The 16,700-nt window shown below is 38.8% G+C and overlaps 1 protein-coding gene across 1 annotated transcript in view; it reads left to right on the forward strand.

Moving 5' to 3' along the window:
* The window catches only part of FRMD7 (FERM domain containing 7), a 54,804-nt gene that overhangs the window by 16,030 nt on the left and 22,074 nt on the right, over positions 1 to 16,700 (forward strand). Inside the window, exons 2-5 of the mRNA XM_049766993.1 lie at positions 4,655 to 4,759; positions 5,666 to 5,708; positions 7,682 to 7,760; positions 11,302 to 11,399. Of these exons, the coding sequence (XP_049622950.1) occupies positions 4,655 to 4,759; positions 5,666 to 5,708; positions 7,682 to 7,760; positions 11,302 to 11,399 (325 nt within the window). The remainder of the gene's footprint in view (positions 1 to 4,654; positions 4,760 to 5,665; positions 5,709 to 7,681; positions 7,761 to 11,301; positions 11,400 to 16,700) is intronic.

Below are 16,700 nucleotides of genomic sequence, written 5' to 3' on the forward strand. Positions count from 1 at the left end.
TAAAGCACAAAACCTTGCCACTTCAGCCTACCTTCCTTTTAAATTTTGTTCATTTTTTATTTTTTAAATTTCTCTCTATATAATGCTGGGAACAGGGGCAGAGGGGGGACAACACTGGTGGGCAGAATGGCCCTAATTTACTGTCACTATGTACCTTATATATAACTGTGAAAGACTTGTTATTCACATTGGTCACAATAAAAATTTAAAAAACCCGACTCAGACATAGATTCTGAAATATAAGTTCAAATGAAAAAATAAAACAAATTATGAGGCAAACATGAAAATGTTTTGAATGTAGGAATCACTATTGAAAATGGGAGAATTATCTATAAGTCTTTATTTTGTGGCTGGCGGTAGGAGGGAACAAAGGCCCCTAAGCTGTGGTCAGGGGGGTTTGGGGCTCAATTCAGGTGCTACTCAATAGCCAGAATGGATAGTTCAATGCCAGGGGAGGAAGTAGAGGAGGAAAAAGTAGAGGAGGAGGTGGAGGAGGAGTTGAAAGACTGTTAGTCATCAGTTTTCATGGTGATTTAGGTACTGGCAATGTCGTATTTATTTTTAAGAATACTTTTAATTAAGGTCCAATTGATTTACAAGATTGACTTATAACCACTTTAAATGTTTATACATTTTAGGAGTACATTACCACACTATGCTCAACACCAGAGTACCAATATACCTTCCACCACAGTCCATTGGAACAAAGAGAAAAAAAATTATGTACAATAGTGAGTGGAAAATTGGTTCAGATAGTTTCTCTACCTTAGCCATTTTTTTAAAAAGCCAGATATGTACTGAATAAAAAGTTCAAATTCTCTTTGATCTTTGTGCTTTTAGCTGTACACCCTTCCAAGCTCTCCTCTGCACTTATCTCTACAGGTGGATTGCTTAAATCATTGGATATGTTGGACACTGTACAAAAGCTTTGATGTGAATCATCCTGTTTAGTCTTCACAGTAAATATATGTGAATTCTATTATTTCCATTTTACAAATGATTAAAGTGAGGCTTAGGAAAGTCCAGTAATTTTCCCTGTGACACCATGGATAATTTGTTCTTCCTTCTCAGAGGACTATCTTACAAATAATATTCATGATTCATGGTAAATATTTATATCTGTTCATCTATGTGTTCTGTAAACAGTTGTTGAATTTCCACTCCATACCAGCAACTCTATAGAACTCCAGGTATCCAGACACATGGTTTCTGTCTTCAGATCACTGGAAAAGACAAGCCCATTTGAGAGCAGAGTGATATTACAAAGGTAGGGTGCTTGCCTTGCATGTGGCCCGTGGGTTAAATTCCCAGCACCACAAATCTTCCCAGGATTGATCCCTGAGCACAGAGTCAGGAGTAAGCCCTGAGTATCATTGAGTGTAGCCAAAAAATAATGTAACTAACTAACTAAATAAATAAAACAAACATTAAAAAAGATAGACAAGACTATATGTGAGCTAAGAAATTTATTCCAAATCAACCAGTTATTAAGTGCATACCATGAGTACAATATAGGATTGTTTGGACAAATTGTCATGTCTGGGGCATGAACGTTTTGGTGGGTTGATTTTTTTTCAGGTTGAATATTCTGAGAAGTGATGTGTTTGTAGTCTTTAGAAAGCAATAGCCAGTTTCTAAACTGGAGAGTCACACATTCGCATAAATACAAGGTCTGAAAAGATTAAAATAATATGCACAATATGTATAATATTGCATGTCTTTTTAGGCCCACACTACATTACCCTAGTGCACATGAGATGAATAAACATTAAATAGGTTCAGGTTGGAATTCCAATTTCTTGAACTCATAGTAAAGAATTTAGGTAGATGAACAAGCTTCATTAGTGTTGAAAATGTCAGCTTAAATAAGAACAAGCAGTTAGAGTGGATCACATGTATAGAAAAAGTTGTGTATAAGAAAATACAAGAAAAATAGTCAAAGATTTTATTGAGGATTTGGGGGAGCTAGAGGCAATACAGGGATTAAAGGGGCTTGCCTTGCAGGTTGCAGACCTGGATTCAACCCAAAAATGCCTACAATTTTCTGAGCAAGTCCGAGAGTGACTCTTGAGCACAAAACAAAGAGTAAACCCTGAGCATTCCTGGGTGTGCCCCCAAAACCAAAATAAAAATAAATATAATTGAGAACTTGGATCATAAGAGTTGAAAAATATGTAAGGCTATATGTAGAAATAAAACCTTACCTATTATCCAACACTTTCTACAAGGCTGGCCAAGTTCAATGTTCACAATGGAGGACTAAAGGGAAATGCTTCTCCCAGAGACTGGAGTGGAGCATGTGAGCGCCTCCAAATGCATGAATGCCAAGACATTTAAAGCCAAGTTGGCAACATTAATAGGGATAGAAGAATCAAGGGTTTATTCTTATAAACCTGGTATGGAATCTCATAGCAGAGTGCAAACGGGAAGCCTTGGTTGGAAGTCTTACAACAATGGTTATAATCTTTGTGACTGCAGACACATTTAAATATTCAAACCCATGGAATGTGGCAGTGACGATGGGAGGATTAAGCTCCAATGGAAAAAATAAAAGAGGAAAAAAGGGGGAGAGGAGCGAAAGAAAATCTTGAATTTCTAAAATTGTTTGCAAAGAAACTGAATTCGATGATGGAATTTGGTCCTCATGTCTAGGATGTTTCTTTGGTGTTGGAAAAAGTACTGCTGTCTTCTCTCTCTTCTCTCTTTGCTTCTCTCTCTCTCTTTCCTTTCTTTTCCTTTTTTCTTTTCTCTAGCTCAAAAAAAAAATCCCATGGCAGCTCCTTGTCTGGAGACTTTAAAAATAGTAGCGATTTCATCTGTCTGGAATGGTCTGTGTCAGCACTTGCCCTAGGCAAGATTGCCACATAGGCAAAAACTCCCCTTCCTTCCTTCCTTCCTATCAGACGCCCCTCTCCCAGAGGCCCCCAGTGACCTTCATGGCCCCTGGACAACCTCCACCTTCCCCCTGGCTCCCAAGAGGCTGGCCCTCTTCTAGGACCACAGCTCCAATGTGACCTCCCACAGAAAAGCAAACTCCCCTTTTCCTCCACTCTCCTTCCAGGTGTTAGGGATGCAGGAAATTTCACCCTTTGCAGCTAATTTGCATTTAAAAATAGGAGCCTGGTAAAGGCACCAGAAGCTTCCATCAGTGGAGCTTTGAACAGTGGAACTAAGTGGAGCTCAGGCTAGGGAGTATTTGTTGGAGGTTGGGGGAAGGAGGTGGGCTTGCCTGCCTTCCTGGAAGCTATTAAATGCCAGATGTGGGCTCTGTTCATTGTGGCACTGCCTGGAGGGGGAGGGCAGGTCCGCAGGAGGTGGGTGACTGGACACTCTGACCTCTCAGGGTTGCTTTGAATTCTATGGGTCGGTGACTTCCAACGACAATGCCTTGAACAGGGCTTCCTTTGCACAGCTCTAGACACCTCATGACTTGGATTTAACTAGGGGTTTTCAGGCGTGTCTTTGTGCCTAGCAGTCAGGGCCCAATTTTCCCATCACACTGCTCCCTGCAGCCAGAAGTCCTGGGCTTCAGCGATGGTGGCTGCAGAAGGCTCTTCCTAGCCATCCTTAGCTCAGAGATTTTTTTTTCCAGGCAGCTCCTTAAAGGTCCCTTCTCTGAGAAGCCAAAGAAAGGCTTTCTCTGGAGTTCACTGTGTGTGGGCTTTATGAAGAAATAAAATATTCTTTATGTGAATAGAGTCGACAAAATGTCGATTATGTGTGGGGGAGAGTGAGGTGAAAGTTGCAAAATTAAATCCATTCAAGCAGCTCCTATGAGTGATGTGATAAATCTCACAGGGGAATCAACCAAGTTTCAAGCACCCACACTCTAGGCCAGACTCTGAATGGAACCCAGTGAGTTGCCAGAAATATAAAGCAAGATCCTTCTAGAAAGGAATTCAGCCTCATAGAAAGAGACAGACAGCTGTCAGTTGTGGCCTGTTTGAGGTAAGGAAGGATTACTCTAGTCTCTTGCTAGGGATCAGAGACATATCTTCTGGAAGATGACATCTGAGAGGAAAGGGACCAGAAAAGGTGGGAATTGTAATGTAGTCTGTGTTGCAGGAATGACATTAGCAGAGGCTTCGATGCTTGACACTACTTGAGGCATGTGGGGTGCTACCAAACAGGTTGAGATGACTAGAGAGGAAAATGTCAGGAAGAGGGAGAAGCAAGCTGGGGGGGCTGGGGCAGTGTCCTGTGAAGGAAAGCAGGGCCCTGCCCCCAGAGCTGAGGAGAATAGATTTTCTCCTGAGGGAAGCCACTGGAGGACTTTATGCAGGTCAGATTTGCATCTTGATTAAACTATCTGTCAATTTGGGGAAAATCATTCAAATTGCTTCTGGGATGAATTGATTATACGATTCTATTGAAAGGGTACATTTGCAGATTGAGCCATAGTTAAGTGCTTGATGTGCTCTCTCTCTTTTTCCCCAAGGTTTGTCATTAGTTAGAGGCATTTGAAGGGGTGCCCCTAAACCAATCCACCTAGAGATGCTTACCCTTATCTGTGAAACGACATCATTTAGGGTGATCTCCATTTTTGAAGGAAATAATATGGTGTCGAGTCTTATGACTTCTACCTTTTGCTCTACATGGTAGTGAAGTATAAGGTTAAGTGTACAAACTGTGCTCTGATCTCTGTTTTGTTCAGCAAAAGTCATCGGGGAAGGCTCTGTTCAACCTGAGTTGCAGCCACCTAAATCTTGCTGAAAAGGAATATTTTGGATTAGAATTCTGTAGCCATTCTGGAAATAATGTAAGTTGGTTTTATTATAAGTTTCTTTGTGTCTCAAATTGCCTCTAAATGCAGTTTACAGCTGGATATATAGGACTCAAATACCTCACTGGAAAATAAAAATGCTTTGAAACCTTGCAAAGAGACTGCATTCAACAATTTTTTCTCTTCTCCCTTCATAAAAGTCACCTCAAATTTTCAAACACAAACTCTAAGTCTGTGCCCCTCTATTGTACTATGCGAATGATTATCTTTTCACTTCCTTTAGCTGAATTTTTAATATATAATTTTACTATGCCTTCAAGTTATCATCTTTATCTTAATTTTCAGTTGTGACTGGATCTTGGCTTCGGAAATTAAAACTCCTAAAGTCACCAACCAAAATTTTTCCCTCTTCCCTCCTTCAGAGACCTTCATTGTTGATGTTCTTCCTACAATGTCCTACCTTAGCATATCTGTAATTCAGCACTTATCCACAAAAGTCACTATGTCTATTAAGTGGAATATAGGGGCTGCAGGATTCAAATACGTAACCAAGTAATTTCATTCTATTTTATAGCAACTAATAAGTCTTTCATGTGGCACCTCTGTCATCCTACTTGTGTAGGGTACAGAGATTCCAATGTTAACACTGAAGATTAACAATAGTCATTGTCATTGGGAAAATAGATGTAGATTGAGTGAGTCAGTATCTCCTTGTCTTGTTGCTATGTCTCTGTTTAGAAGTCAAATCACCCTAGTATTCATTTCATATTGACTTTTACTCTAGAAAGAAAGAAAAAAGAAAAAGAAAAGACAAAGGGGTTGTTCAATTTATGACTAAAACCCAACTAAAATCATGCTTGTAATCATGATGCTTAAATAAATATTTTCTAAAAAAAATCTTCAAGGAAAACTTCACTCAGTGTCATATTAATGTTGTTCCAGGTCTGGTTGGAACTTCTGAAGTCTATTACAAAGCAAGTTAAAAGTAAGTATGGAAAATCATTTATAAAATGGAGTTCCCAGTTACAGTTTGAAAATATTATAACATCATACTATCCCTCACTTCAATGTAAGGCAGGAGAAAGTTGAACGAATCATAATATATATTATTTCATACACTTGCTGAATTGGACAATTAAAAATCATATTAATTTTACCCGAGACGAAGACAAGCATGCTGCTGGCTATTTGAGTATTATTAGAAAAATTTTGTTCATTCTTTAGATTTGAATCAAGCTCACTTTTCAGCACTGTAGATCAGAGCTTTACCCTTCTATGAAGTGAGTCTGCAGTGCCCTTCACCATCTGCCCAAAGATACCTTATCCTGTCATAAGCCTGGTTGATTTGCCTGATCTCATATGTGATTGCCTGTTATGTATTGCCATCTCCTCCCTATGCTTCATATTCTAATAATCTGCTTCTCAAATTTCTGTGTTGTATTTGTATCACTTCTGTTAAGTAAATTCCTGGGACTTGATTGCTAGGTTGGGGCCCAGGAATCTACATACTACGTAAGTTCCACAGTTGTATCAGAGGCAGGTAGTTTTCAAGCAATAGTCAAGAGAAATGTAGTTTTAGTGTTTTTTTTTTAATTTGGGGACCTTACACAAAGGTTCTCAGGGGTTACGCCTCACTCTGTGTGTAGGGATACTCCTGACAGTGCTCAGAGGACCATGTTGGCTCCCAGAGATTGAACCTGGGTTGGCCAGATGCAAGACAAGCACTCAACATACTGTACTATCTCTCCAGTCTCTGTTTCAGTGTTTCTCCTCTTACCTCTCTTTATGTCTTGGTACTTTGCACAGTTTGGTCTGTTTCCACCACAAAATATTCCACAAGTTTTCTAACAAAACCCCTTTCCTTCCCAATTCATGATGCATACTACTCCCAAGGGGAACTATTCAAGATATTAACCTGACCACATCACTTTTTCTGCTTCCAATGCAGCCATGGCTCCATTTCCCAATAGAATAAAGTCTAAACTCATTCACCTGACTCACAAAGCGCTTGATTCTGCCTTTCAGTCTTGGCTCTACCACTCAGTGCTCTACCACTTAGTATTCCTTTTGCTCCTGACTGTGACAAAACCTGCACTTCAGACTTCTGAGAAGAAAGAGGCTGCCCAACTAAATGGAAGTTTCAGATAAGCAAGAATAATTTCTTTGTATTATAGTGCCCTGAGCAATCACGGCTTTATCTGAAAATTAAAATTCAAGTGGGAATCTTGTATTTTTATTTGTGAACTCAGTTGACAACTCCTCTAGGAAATCTCTCTTGACCTCTTCCAAACACTTTTCTCCTTCTGTGCATTTTAATGCTCAGCTTGTAGCACTTCGTTGTATTATAAGAGTTTGTCTCTGTTTATACTGTCTCTTCCTGTAGACTATAAGCCCTTAATTGTTTACTCCCAATACCTGCCCAGTCCAATATTTGGCAGATAATAAGCACTCAATATTTACTGAAGAAATAATGTTAACAATACAAGTACATGTTTGCTTTGATGCAAAACTTTTTATATGCAAGTAGAAGTGAAGACATTATCTTAATGCCTAGACATCCATCTACACTGTTTCCAGTTTCTTTAATGACATCTTGGGCCAGGTGGTATTTATGCACCCCTAAAGCTAAGCCTATTTCTCAGTGAGACATAAAGGAGAAAATGACTTATTTTTCTAAACAGGAAGCTTCTTAAGAAAGACCACATTAGGCCCCATTAGGGTACATCCTTATAAAAGGAAAAATCAGAGGAACAGCAGGTAGGAAGAAAAGCGAGAAGTTTCTCTCTCTTTTATTTTAAATTACTTTATATCAGCACTGCGGTTACAGGGTGATGGGGAAAGGAGAAAAATAAAGAAGGGGAGTGTCTGTGTTTCTGTGTGTTTGTGTGTGAAATTAGAGCCCAGTAACTTTTGTAATGGAAATTTAAATAAAACTTATGAAGATAATTGTGTTTTAAGATCCTAAGGAGGTTGTTTTCAAATTTATGGTGAAATTTTTCCCAGTGGACCCTGGGCATCTGCGGGAAGAACTTACAAGGTATAGTATTCAACTATATGCATGCTTTTTTTTTAATCTATATTTAAGGACCATGATTACAATCATGTTTGTAGTTGGGTTTTAGTCATATATAAAAGAACACCCTATGTGCACGCTTTTTGTTAAGAATAATTTTTCTTCATTTTCAGTTAATGGGGTTTTAACCTTCTTTGAAAGGCTTGATTCTCATTCTCTCCTCTGATGGCTGTAAAAGCTGAAAAGAGAGCCCAACTTGTTTTCAACGTGATAATCTTCCCAAAAGGAGGCATTTCAGGGAGAAAAAGGTGGCAGTAGCTAGCCTGGACAATCACTTGGTGATTATGCCACGAATTGCTATGTCTCTAAGCAAATACTTGTGTTCTAATCTAAACACAATTTCATAGTCCAAGCATACTTCTACCGATATTGAAAAAACATTGTGTAGGTAGAAAGTGAAATATGAAGTATTGATAATTTGTAAAAGTAAAAGCTATAAAAATGTCTTTCACATATTATAAGGGATTGTAATAGTAGAGAATTTCATTACATAATTAATAATTTCATTAAGAGTGGGAACTTACTAATAATTCTCTATAAAATAAAATATTTTTCTCCCTGTAAACTTTTCATACAAAAACAAGACATTTTAGAAAATATTTTGAGAAAAATGCCTTTTAAAATTACATCCTGGGAGCTAGAGAGCACAGGGGTTAGGCTCTTGTCTTGGTTTTTATTTTGCTTTGTTTTGTTTTGGCCACACCCAGCGGTGCTCAGGGGTTACTCCTGGCTCTGTGCTCAGAAATTGCTTTTGGCAGGCTCGGGGACCATATGGAATGCCCGGGATCAAACCCTGGTCTGTCCCGGGTATTCAGCATGTAAGGCAAATGTCCTACCACTGAGGTACTTGTCTTTGAGGTGGACAATTTTTTTTGTTTTTATTTTTGGGGGCCACACCCATTTGAGGCTTAGGGGTTACTCCTGGCTAAGCACTCAGAAATTGCCCCTGGCTTGGGGGGATCATATGAGACACCGGGGGATCGAACCGCGGTCCTTCCTTGGCTAGCGCTTGCAAGGCAGACACCTTACCTCTACCGTGAGGTCCACAATTTTAGTTCAATTCCCCAGCACCACTTTCCTTAATATTGTTGGGTGTGGCCCAACCTCACAAAAATTACAATGTACACATAATCTACTTCTTACAAAATGTACTACCAACAAATCCTTTTCTTGCTTTGTAGATTTTACAGTCTAATTTGGAGATGGGCTAAAGAGAGAGGATTTAATCTATTTTTCAGATGAGGAGACAGATCAGGGAAGCAAAAGTGACTCAGTCAGATCACAATATTGAACAACTGTTCCCCTGAAGTTTTTCTCCTGACATGTTTGATGGCTAGTTATTCATGCATTTTGTTCAAGGGAATTTTTATTGAGGGCTTTTGACAGAAGTCACTTTTCACAAATCTGTCTTTCTCCCTCATTCCATCCACACATAAGAGATAATGGGCCAATTTCCCAAATAACTTGATATATTGGTGTCCATATAACTTCATTTATGTTAACCCACTTCAGCTGAGTCTCAAATTGTGACCAAGTTTGATAGAGATATATTTTCTCAAAAAAAGAGAAGAAGAAAATCAATGCAATGATAAATGATTCATCAGCTGTTCAGAGGAGGGATTTGGTATTTGTAGTGGGCAGCTGCCTTCTTTAAAGCAAGGGACGTGTCAAATGACAAGAGGCTTCCTTTCCTTCTTGCAATGAGTGAGCAAAATGAAATTCACTTTCCCTTGAGCAACCGACTAACTGTTCTCATTTACGTAGATGTTTGAAAGCAGGCACTGAATGCAAAGATTAGATTTCCTTTATGTTTTCACCACTGGTTCATTTAAGAATTGTTGACTGTTGATTTTGACCAAGATTCTGTTTGGAACTAATATATGAATTTCTGAGAGTGGTGTGCAAATATAATTTTTGTAATTTAATCACTTCTAATCCATTAGGGGAGCCCACAATTGATAGGATTATAGTGATTATTGCTTTTGCAAATTGAATAATTACCTACTAATTTATGTGGTTTCTTTTCTAATCTGGATTTTCATCTATCACCTGCAGTTCATTTTCTATCAAAACATGGCCTTCAAGACTTAACTGTATTTTAAAAATTACACAGAACTTTATGAGAAAAATTACAGCTTATGAAAAGAAATGCACACATGTAAATATTTAATATACAATACTCAGAGGTTTATTGTATAAAATAAAATATTGGGATCTATTTGGAACATGGGAGAAAGTAGTCATTGATTAAGCCTTTATTCTACATGTGATCAAAAGTTGTTCATTCTTTGCTAAGGTTTTTTTTGTTTGTTTGTTATTGATCATGCCCTGTGGCGCTCAGGGTTTACTCCTGACTCTGCTCAGAAACTACTCCTGGCAGGCTTGGGGGACCATACATGGGATGCCAGGGATCGAACCCACCTGTGTGCAATGCAAGTGCCCTACTTGCTATGCTATCACTCTAGACCCTTTGCTAAGGTGGGGTTTTTTGTTTGTTTGTTTGTTTGGTTTTTGGGTCAGATCCAGCAGTGCTCAGGGGTTACTCCTGGCTCTATACTCAGAAATCGCCCCTGGCAGGCACAGGGGATCATATGGGATGCCTGGATTCAAACCACCTTCCTGTATGAAAGGCAAATGCCTTACCTCCATACTATCTCTCTGGCCCCTTGCTAAAGTTTTTAAAGTGAGGGCCAAATGCTGTCTCTTGACAGTCTCTGGATACAAACTTAAACTTTATGGATCTCTAATGAGCCATTTTAACCTCATGGGTAAATTCTTTTCCCCATGCAATAATTCTCTCCCTGCTATGCAAATCCCTGGTCTGTCAGAAATATAGAGACAGTGCATGTGAAAGAAATAATATGAGCACAGAAGCCAGGTCTCAGTGCTCTAGATCTGAAGCACCATCTACTTAGGCAGCTTGGATTCAGTGCTGAGTTTGGGCCAGTTTCACTAGTTTGGGTTGACACGACTTTGCCCCAATCACCTAACTTCTGTCATTCCCTAACTGTAAAATAGGGTGATTGTTCCTGTCCTGCCAACTTTCTAAGTTGTTATGTTAGTGAGAACTTGATAGTATTTTGTAAACACAACCTGACAGTCTTCCTAACAGACTCATTCTTGCTGAATCTTCCTTTCTCTCTGGCTGAATGTGTGGCTCTGCTATGTGGCAGAAACCGCCAGAGGATGATTGGCCAACTCCTTCCAGTTGGCAAGAGGATTTGGCAATGATGTTTGCTAATGTCTGTAAGGCCTGCCAAAGTGCTGGGTCAGTCTAGTTGTGGTCTAGTGCTGGTTGAAGGGCTGAAACAAAACCTATGCGTTACTCAAACATAACCTACGAGTAACTCTCCATCCCTCAAAGGCATTTACTAACTGGGGACAGCATTTCTTTTATTTTTTTTTTTGGTTATTATCTTGAATCATCATAGATCTAGGAGAAGAGAAATGTTTTTTTTTCCTTGTCCCTCTTTGTATCTCAAGAGATACTCCAACTTCTCTGCAGGTATCTTTTTACTCTTCAAATAAAGAAAGATCTGGCTCAAGGAAGACTTCCATGCAGTGAGAACTGCACAGCATTGATTGTCTCTCACATCTTACAATGTAAGTAGCAATTATTGCCTTTGGATCTGTCAGCCAGGTAGAGCACCATGTAAGGGAGCTTGAGGACAGTTCACATTCCCATTCATTCTTCGGACTTAAAGAGGAAAATGTGCTTGGATAAGTGACATACAGACAACATGACCTACCTATAACAGAGAAGCTGTTATTGCATTTATCATATTTTATTTTCTTATATTATGTATTACTTATGTATTATTTATTGTATATTATTGTCATTGCAATTATTGGGGTTAGGATTCAGATCCCATTCTGCTTCATTTAAAAAAAAAGAATTATTGGGGCTGGAGAGATAGCATGGAGGTAAGGTTTTTGCCTTGCATGCGGAAGGATGGTGGTTCAAGTCTCCAGAGCACTGCCGGGTGTGACCTAAAAACCAAAAAAATAAAAAAAAGATTTATTTTTGGTTTGGTGGCCACAATTAGCAATGCTCAGGGGTTACTCATGGCTTTTTATTCAGGAATTATACCTGAAAGACCATTTGGGATGCAGGGAATTGAACCCAAGTTGTCTAGAAGCAAAGCAAGCATCTTATCCACTGTACTTCACTCCAGCCCTTATACTGCTTTTTAACTTTTAAAGGGTCTCTGAGTTTTCTTATTTTAAAATAGTGATGAGAAGACCTTCTTGGAGATATGAAAAGTAAATGTTGATTTTCTTCTATTGGTCTGACCTTGCTCTTCTGCTGTCTTGGGCTTTCTGTCCAGGAGCTGGCTTGGTCTAATCAGGGCATGGTTTGTCCAACCAGGCTCCCACTCTCTTTGTTGCCCCCAGGATATCCTTCTGTCGCATGTACATTTCTGTGCTTTGATGTGATTTCCATGTTGCTCTTTATCATATTCCAGAGAACAAAGCAGGGACCACAGCAGGTGGAGAGAAGCTAAGAGGGAAAAAGGCCCCGGGCCTTCATTAGCATTTCCCATAACCTAGCAGCCAGTAGTTGGACCAGGTTGAATAATGAAGGCAGGAAGAAGAAATTGGGAACAGTGGGACTGTGCCTGAGTGGAAGTAAAGCCAGGCAGGACAGCCGGCTACTGAATCCCTGAGTGTAGAATCTAGATAGCTGAATGAAGATAGTATCTGTTCTTCTAGGGACAGCTGGACTTTGTCTTCTAGACTAGGCCTTCCAGGAATAGACTGTTTCTTCCCATTCCTAAAGGAGAGTCAAGAATTTGGGGTTGTTTCATAAGTTTACTTCGGGCATTTATTCCTTACCTTCTCAACAGTGCAAAAATGGTAGACTTTAAAAATAAACAGTTTTTTCATTGAGGGTCTGTTATTTACAATACTGTTAATGATACTTTCAGGTGTGCATCATTTCAACAACACCACTTTCCTTCACCAACTTCCCAGAGGCCCCTCCTGTTCCTACTTCCCAGCCCCCTTCAGCTCAGTTTTGTGGACCAGCTCTCTAGTTTTGCTGCCTTTGGTCATTTGTTGCTCCTTTATTGTATTTTGTTTTGTTTTATTTGGGGGGGTCACATCGAGTGATGCTTTGGGGTTACTCCTGGCTATGCACTCAGAAATTGCTCCTGGCTTGGGGGACCATATGGGACGCTGGGATATCGAACCACAGTTTGTCCTGGATCAGCTGTGTGCAAGGCAAACGCCCTACTGTGTTATTACTCCAGCCCCTCCCTTATTATATTTTTAAAATTCCACATACGAGAGAGATCATTCTGTATTTATCTCCTTAAGGCTGGTGTCACTTAGCATAATATCCTCTTTAGCTTTATTCAAGTAGTGGAACATAGCATGATTATGTCCGTTCTTCTAGCTTCATAGCATCCTACTCTGTCTGTATAGCATAACTATTTGATTCATCTACTGTGGGCCATTTGGGTTGTTTCCATACTTAGCTACTATACTAAGCACTGCAGTCAGCATAGGTATGTTAAAGTTTTCATAATTCATGTCTTTGTGTTGGGGAGGGTTGGCCAAGTGTTACCACTAGGTTTTGGGGAATTCTATTCCTACTTATATTTGAGAAATCTCCATATTGCATCCGTAGAGGTTGAACCAGAATTTACTACTAACAGTAAATGAGGATTTCTTTCTCACCACATTCTCACCAGCTTGTTATTTCTTGGCTTTTTGATTCATGCCATTCTCACTAATGTGAGATGATATCTCATTGTTCCGATTAAAGTTTCCCTGAACAAAGTGACAAACAGGGATGAGTTTAGTTAGAGAAATAACTACGTTTTGAACTATCCTAATAATGAGAATGTACGAGGGAAATAGAAAGCCTGTCTAGAGTACAGGCGGGGTTGGGTGGGGAGGAGAAAGATTTGGGACATTGGTGATGGGAATGTTGCACTGGTGATGGGTGGTGTTCTTTACATGACTAAAACCCAAACACAATCATGTATGTAATAAAGTTGTTTAAATAAAAAAAGAATAGATTTAAAAAAAGAATAGATTTATTCTCCATATGCCTATAAATGTGTATGCATGTAATGTATGTATCCTTACATATATGTGTGTTTACCTATGTTTCTATGTATGTGAAAGTTATAGTATATTGATTAAAAATAAGAGAAGGACTAAAAAAAGTGACAATGAACACTTTTTCAGATGCCTATTCTATTGGTCAGATGTTTTCTTGGGGGAAAATGTTTACTGATTGCTTTTCCCCACTTTTGGTAGTGGTTGGATTTTTTGGGAGTTCTTTATACATCTTGGATATTAGTCCTTTATGTGATATGTTTTTCTATTTTTCTCCTATTCAGCAGGGTATCTTGATTTTAGCTTGTGTTTCTTTGGCTGTGCAGAAAGTTTGTAATTCAATATAGTCCCATTTGAGTTTTTTTTTGTTTTGTTATCTTTGCCTCTGTGATCATCTCATTAAAGATACCAATAAGATCCTTTAATGGTAGGATTCTGATCTCAGTGAGAACTCCAGAAGAAAGTGCTTAAATAGAGGCACTGTTTAAATTAATGTTCATGAAATGATTCCTAGCTGGGAGAGATGATGAGATTCCCAATATTTCAGAAAGGTCATAGACATTGAGGTGGTAGTAATCAAGGAAGGCTTATGGAGGAGGTAACATTTGTACTGTGAGCCTTAAAGGAGCACATAGGAAATGGATAAGCAGTGATAGGCAGAGGAAAGATCATACATAAAATGATGATGAAACAAGAATATATAAGGATACAATTTATGTCTATAGGGTCTGCATATAAGATGTGACAGAAAATAACATCAAGTTGAAGGATCTTGAATATAAAACACCCAAAGCCTATGTCCAGTACTGTGCTAGATTTGAGTGGGGGCCTAGTGTAAGACGTACAGAGAAACAATGTTGGAAGATTTATATTGCTCCACTAAACCCTGTCAAGCAACAATTAGGGACTTGGGGCTCTCCAAACAGCCTTTGAGAGGGGAGCCCAAGTTTTTCCTTCATGCTCATCAACATGGATTTGGGCATTCCCTAGTGGCCATTTCTAGCATAACACAGAGCCCTTCAGCTTTTCAGGAAGGTATGCTGTTTGCCAATAATATATATCTCGAATGCAGGCGGGGGCGGGGGAGGGGGAGATGGGGGCATTGGTGCTGCAAAAGTTTCACTGGTAAAGGGTTATTTTTTAATAACTGATACCCAACGACAAACATTGTTTGTAATCATGGTACTTAAATAGAGGTATTATTAAAAAATAACTATTTTCATAGCGAAAACACTAAAAGATTTCCCTAAGTACTCATAATCCATCTGGGTGATATGATTTCAGCAGAGGCAAAAGCTGTATGTAGAACACAACCAGGCTGCTCCTTCTTATTCCCTCATTCACTATTTAAATACTAAGTACTATCAATCTCCACATCCAAACTTTTCTCATTGGCTTAAATCTCCTATACACAGCCTTCTGCTTAAGCAGATATTCCCTCCTCCCTGCAAATGTGTACATTCCAAATGGGCCTCCCTCTTATGAATGCCCTCAGTAACTCTACTTTGGCATTCATTCAACAATTTTTTTGTATCCTCACACATGCCAAGTGCTACTGTGAGCACTGAGAAACAGCATTGCACTAAACAAAATTCCATGCTCATATTTTTTCCACAGGAGTAGAAGCAGTGATCCAAATCAGAAAATATATAGCCTAAGTTGGAAGAGTGTTCGAGTAATTAAAGAGTCTTCTAAGAATATTCATGACCCAGAAGATTATTTTTATTGTTTTCTTTCTTAACATGTAGCCCTCAAGATTCTAATTAATGTTTGGATTTAAGGACAAGCCTGATAGTACTCAGAGCTTACTCCTGACTCTAGGTTCAGGGAACAATCCTGGATCCTTAGACAGGGAACCATATTCAATGCATGAAATGGAACTGAGGTTGGTCAGTGCAAGGAAAGTGTCTTATCTCTATACTATCTCTCTGGACTCAATCACATTTCTTTTATTTTCCACATCATAAACGTTTAGTATGCTTTTCTAATTTTCAACTTTTTAAAACATAAAAACCATTTTCCCTCACAAACTGTACAAAAACAGGCAACAAACAGTTTCTGCCTGAAGTCTAACTCGCTGAGCTGAGCTAGATATAATAAGAAGCTTAGTGTTTACTAATATGCTTGCTTCCCCTTGGTAAAATAGGTTTATATTTCGTTCATCCTTGTATTGAATGTAAGGTTCTTTGAGCACAGTTCTTTATAACCTTTATCGGTTTAACAAGCTGTAGTTTCCCACCCTCAGTTGCCTGTTGTACAAAAATATCAGGGTTCAAATATTTTTTCACAAATTCTTAATGTGAAAAGCATGTTGAGTACTACTTAGTCTAGGTTTCCTTATTTATTTTGCTTCAGGCCCTTGAGTTTGCCAATTTTATTAATCATATGTTACCATTTCACTCTTAATTTTTTAATTTCTAAATGGGATGCTGCCTGAATTATGACTTGTTTTATGAAGTCAACTATAACTTTACATTTATTCAGTTGAACTTTTGCCTGTATTGCTTTTTTTAAACATCATGGTTTACATAAGTGCCCATAATACATGTTTCTCGCATTTCATGTTCCAACACCGGTCCCACTACCAGTGTTACATTTCCTCTATCAATGTCCCCAGATTTCCACCTACGCCCAAGCCTGCCGACTTGGCAGGCATTAAATAATTTACTACAAACTGTTAATGGAATTATTTAAAAAATTCGGCAAAATGCAACTTGGAAAATTTGTTATAGTTTATAATTGGGTCATGCAGTCATTGTTTGAAGCTGTTAGTTACTAAGCTATTTGTTGCTAGCTGATCAATATGTGTTATTGGTTTTGTTAACCTTATGTAAC

Source organism: Suncus etruscus, chromosome X (assembly GCF_024139225.1).
Source record: "Suncus etruscus isolate mSunEtr1 chromosome X, mSunEtr1.pri.cur, whole genome shotgun sequence".
In the NCBI taxonomy this organism is placed as follows: domain Eukaryota; kingdom Metazoa; phylum Chordata; class Mammalia; order Eulipotyphla; family Soricidae; genus Suncus; species Suncus etruscus.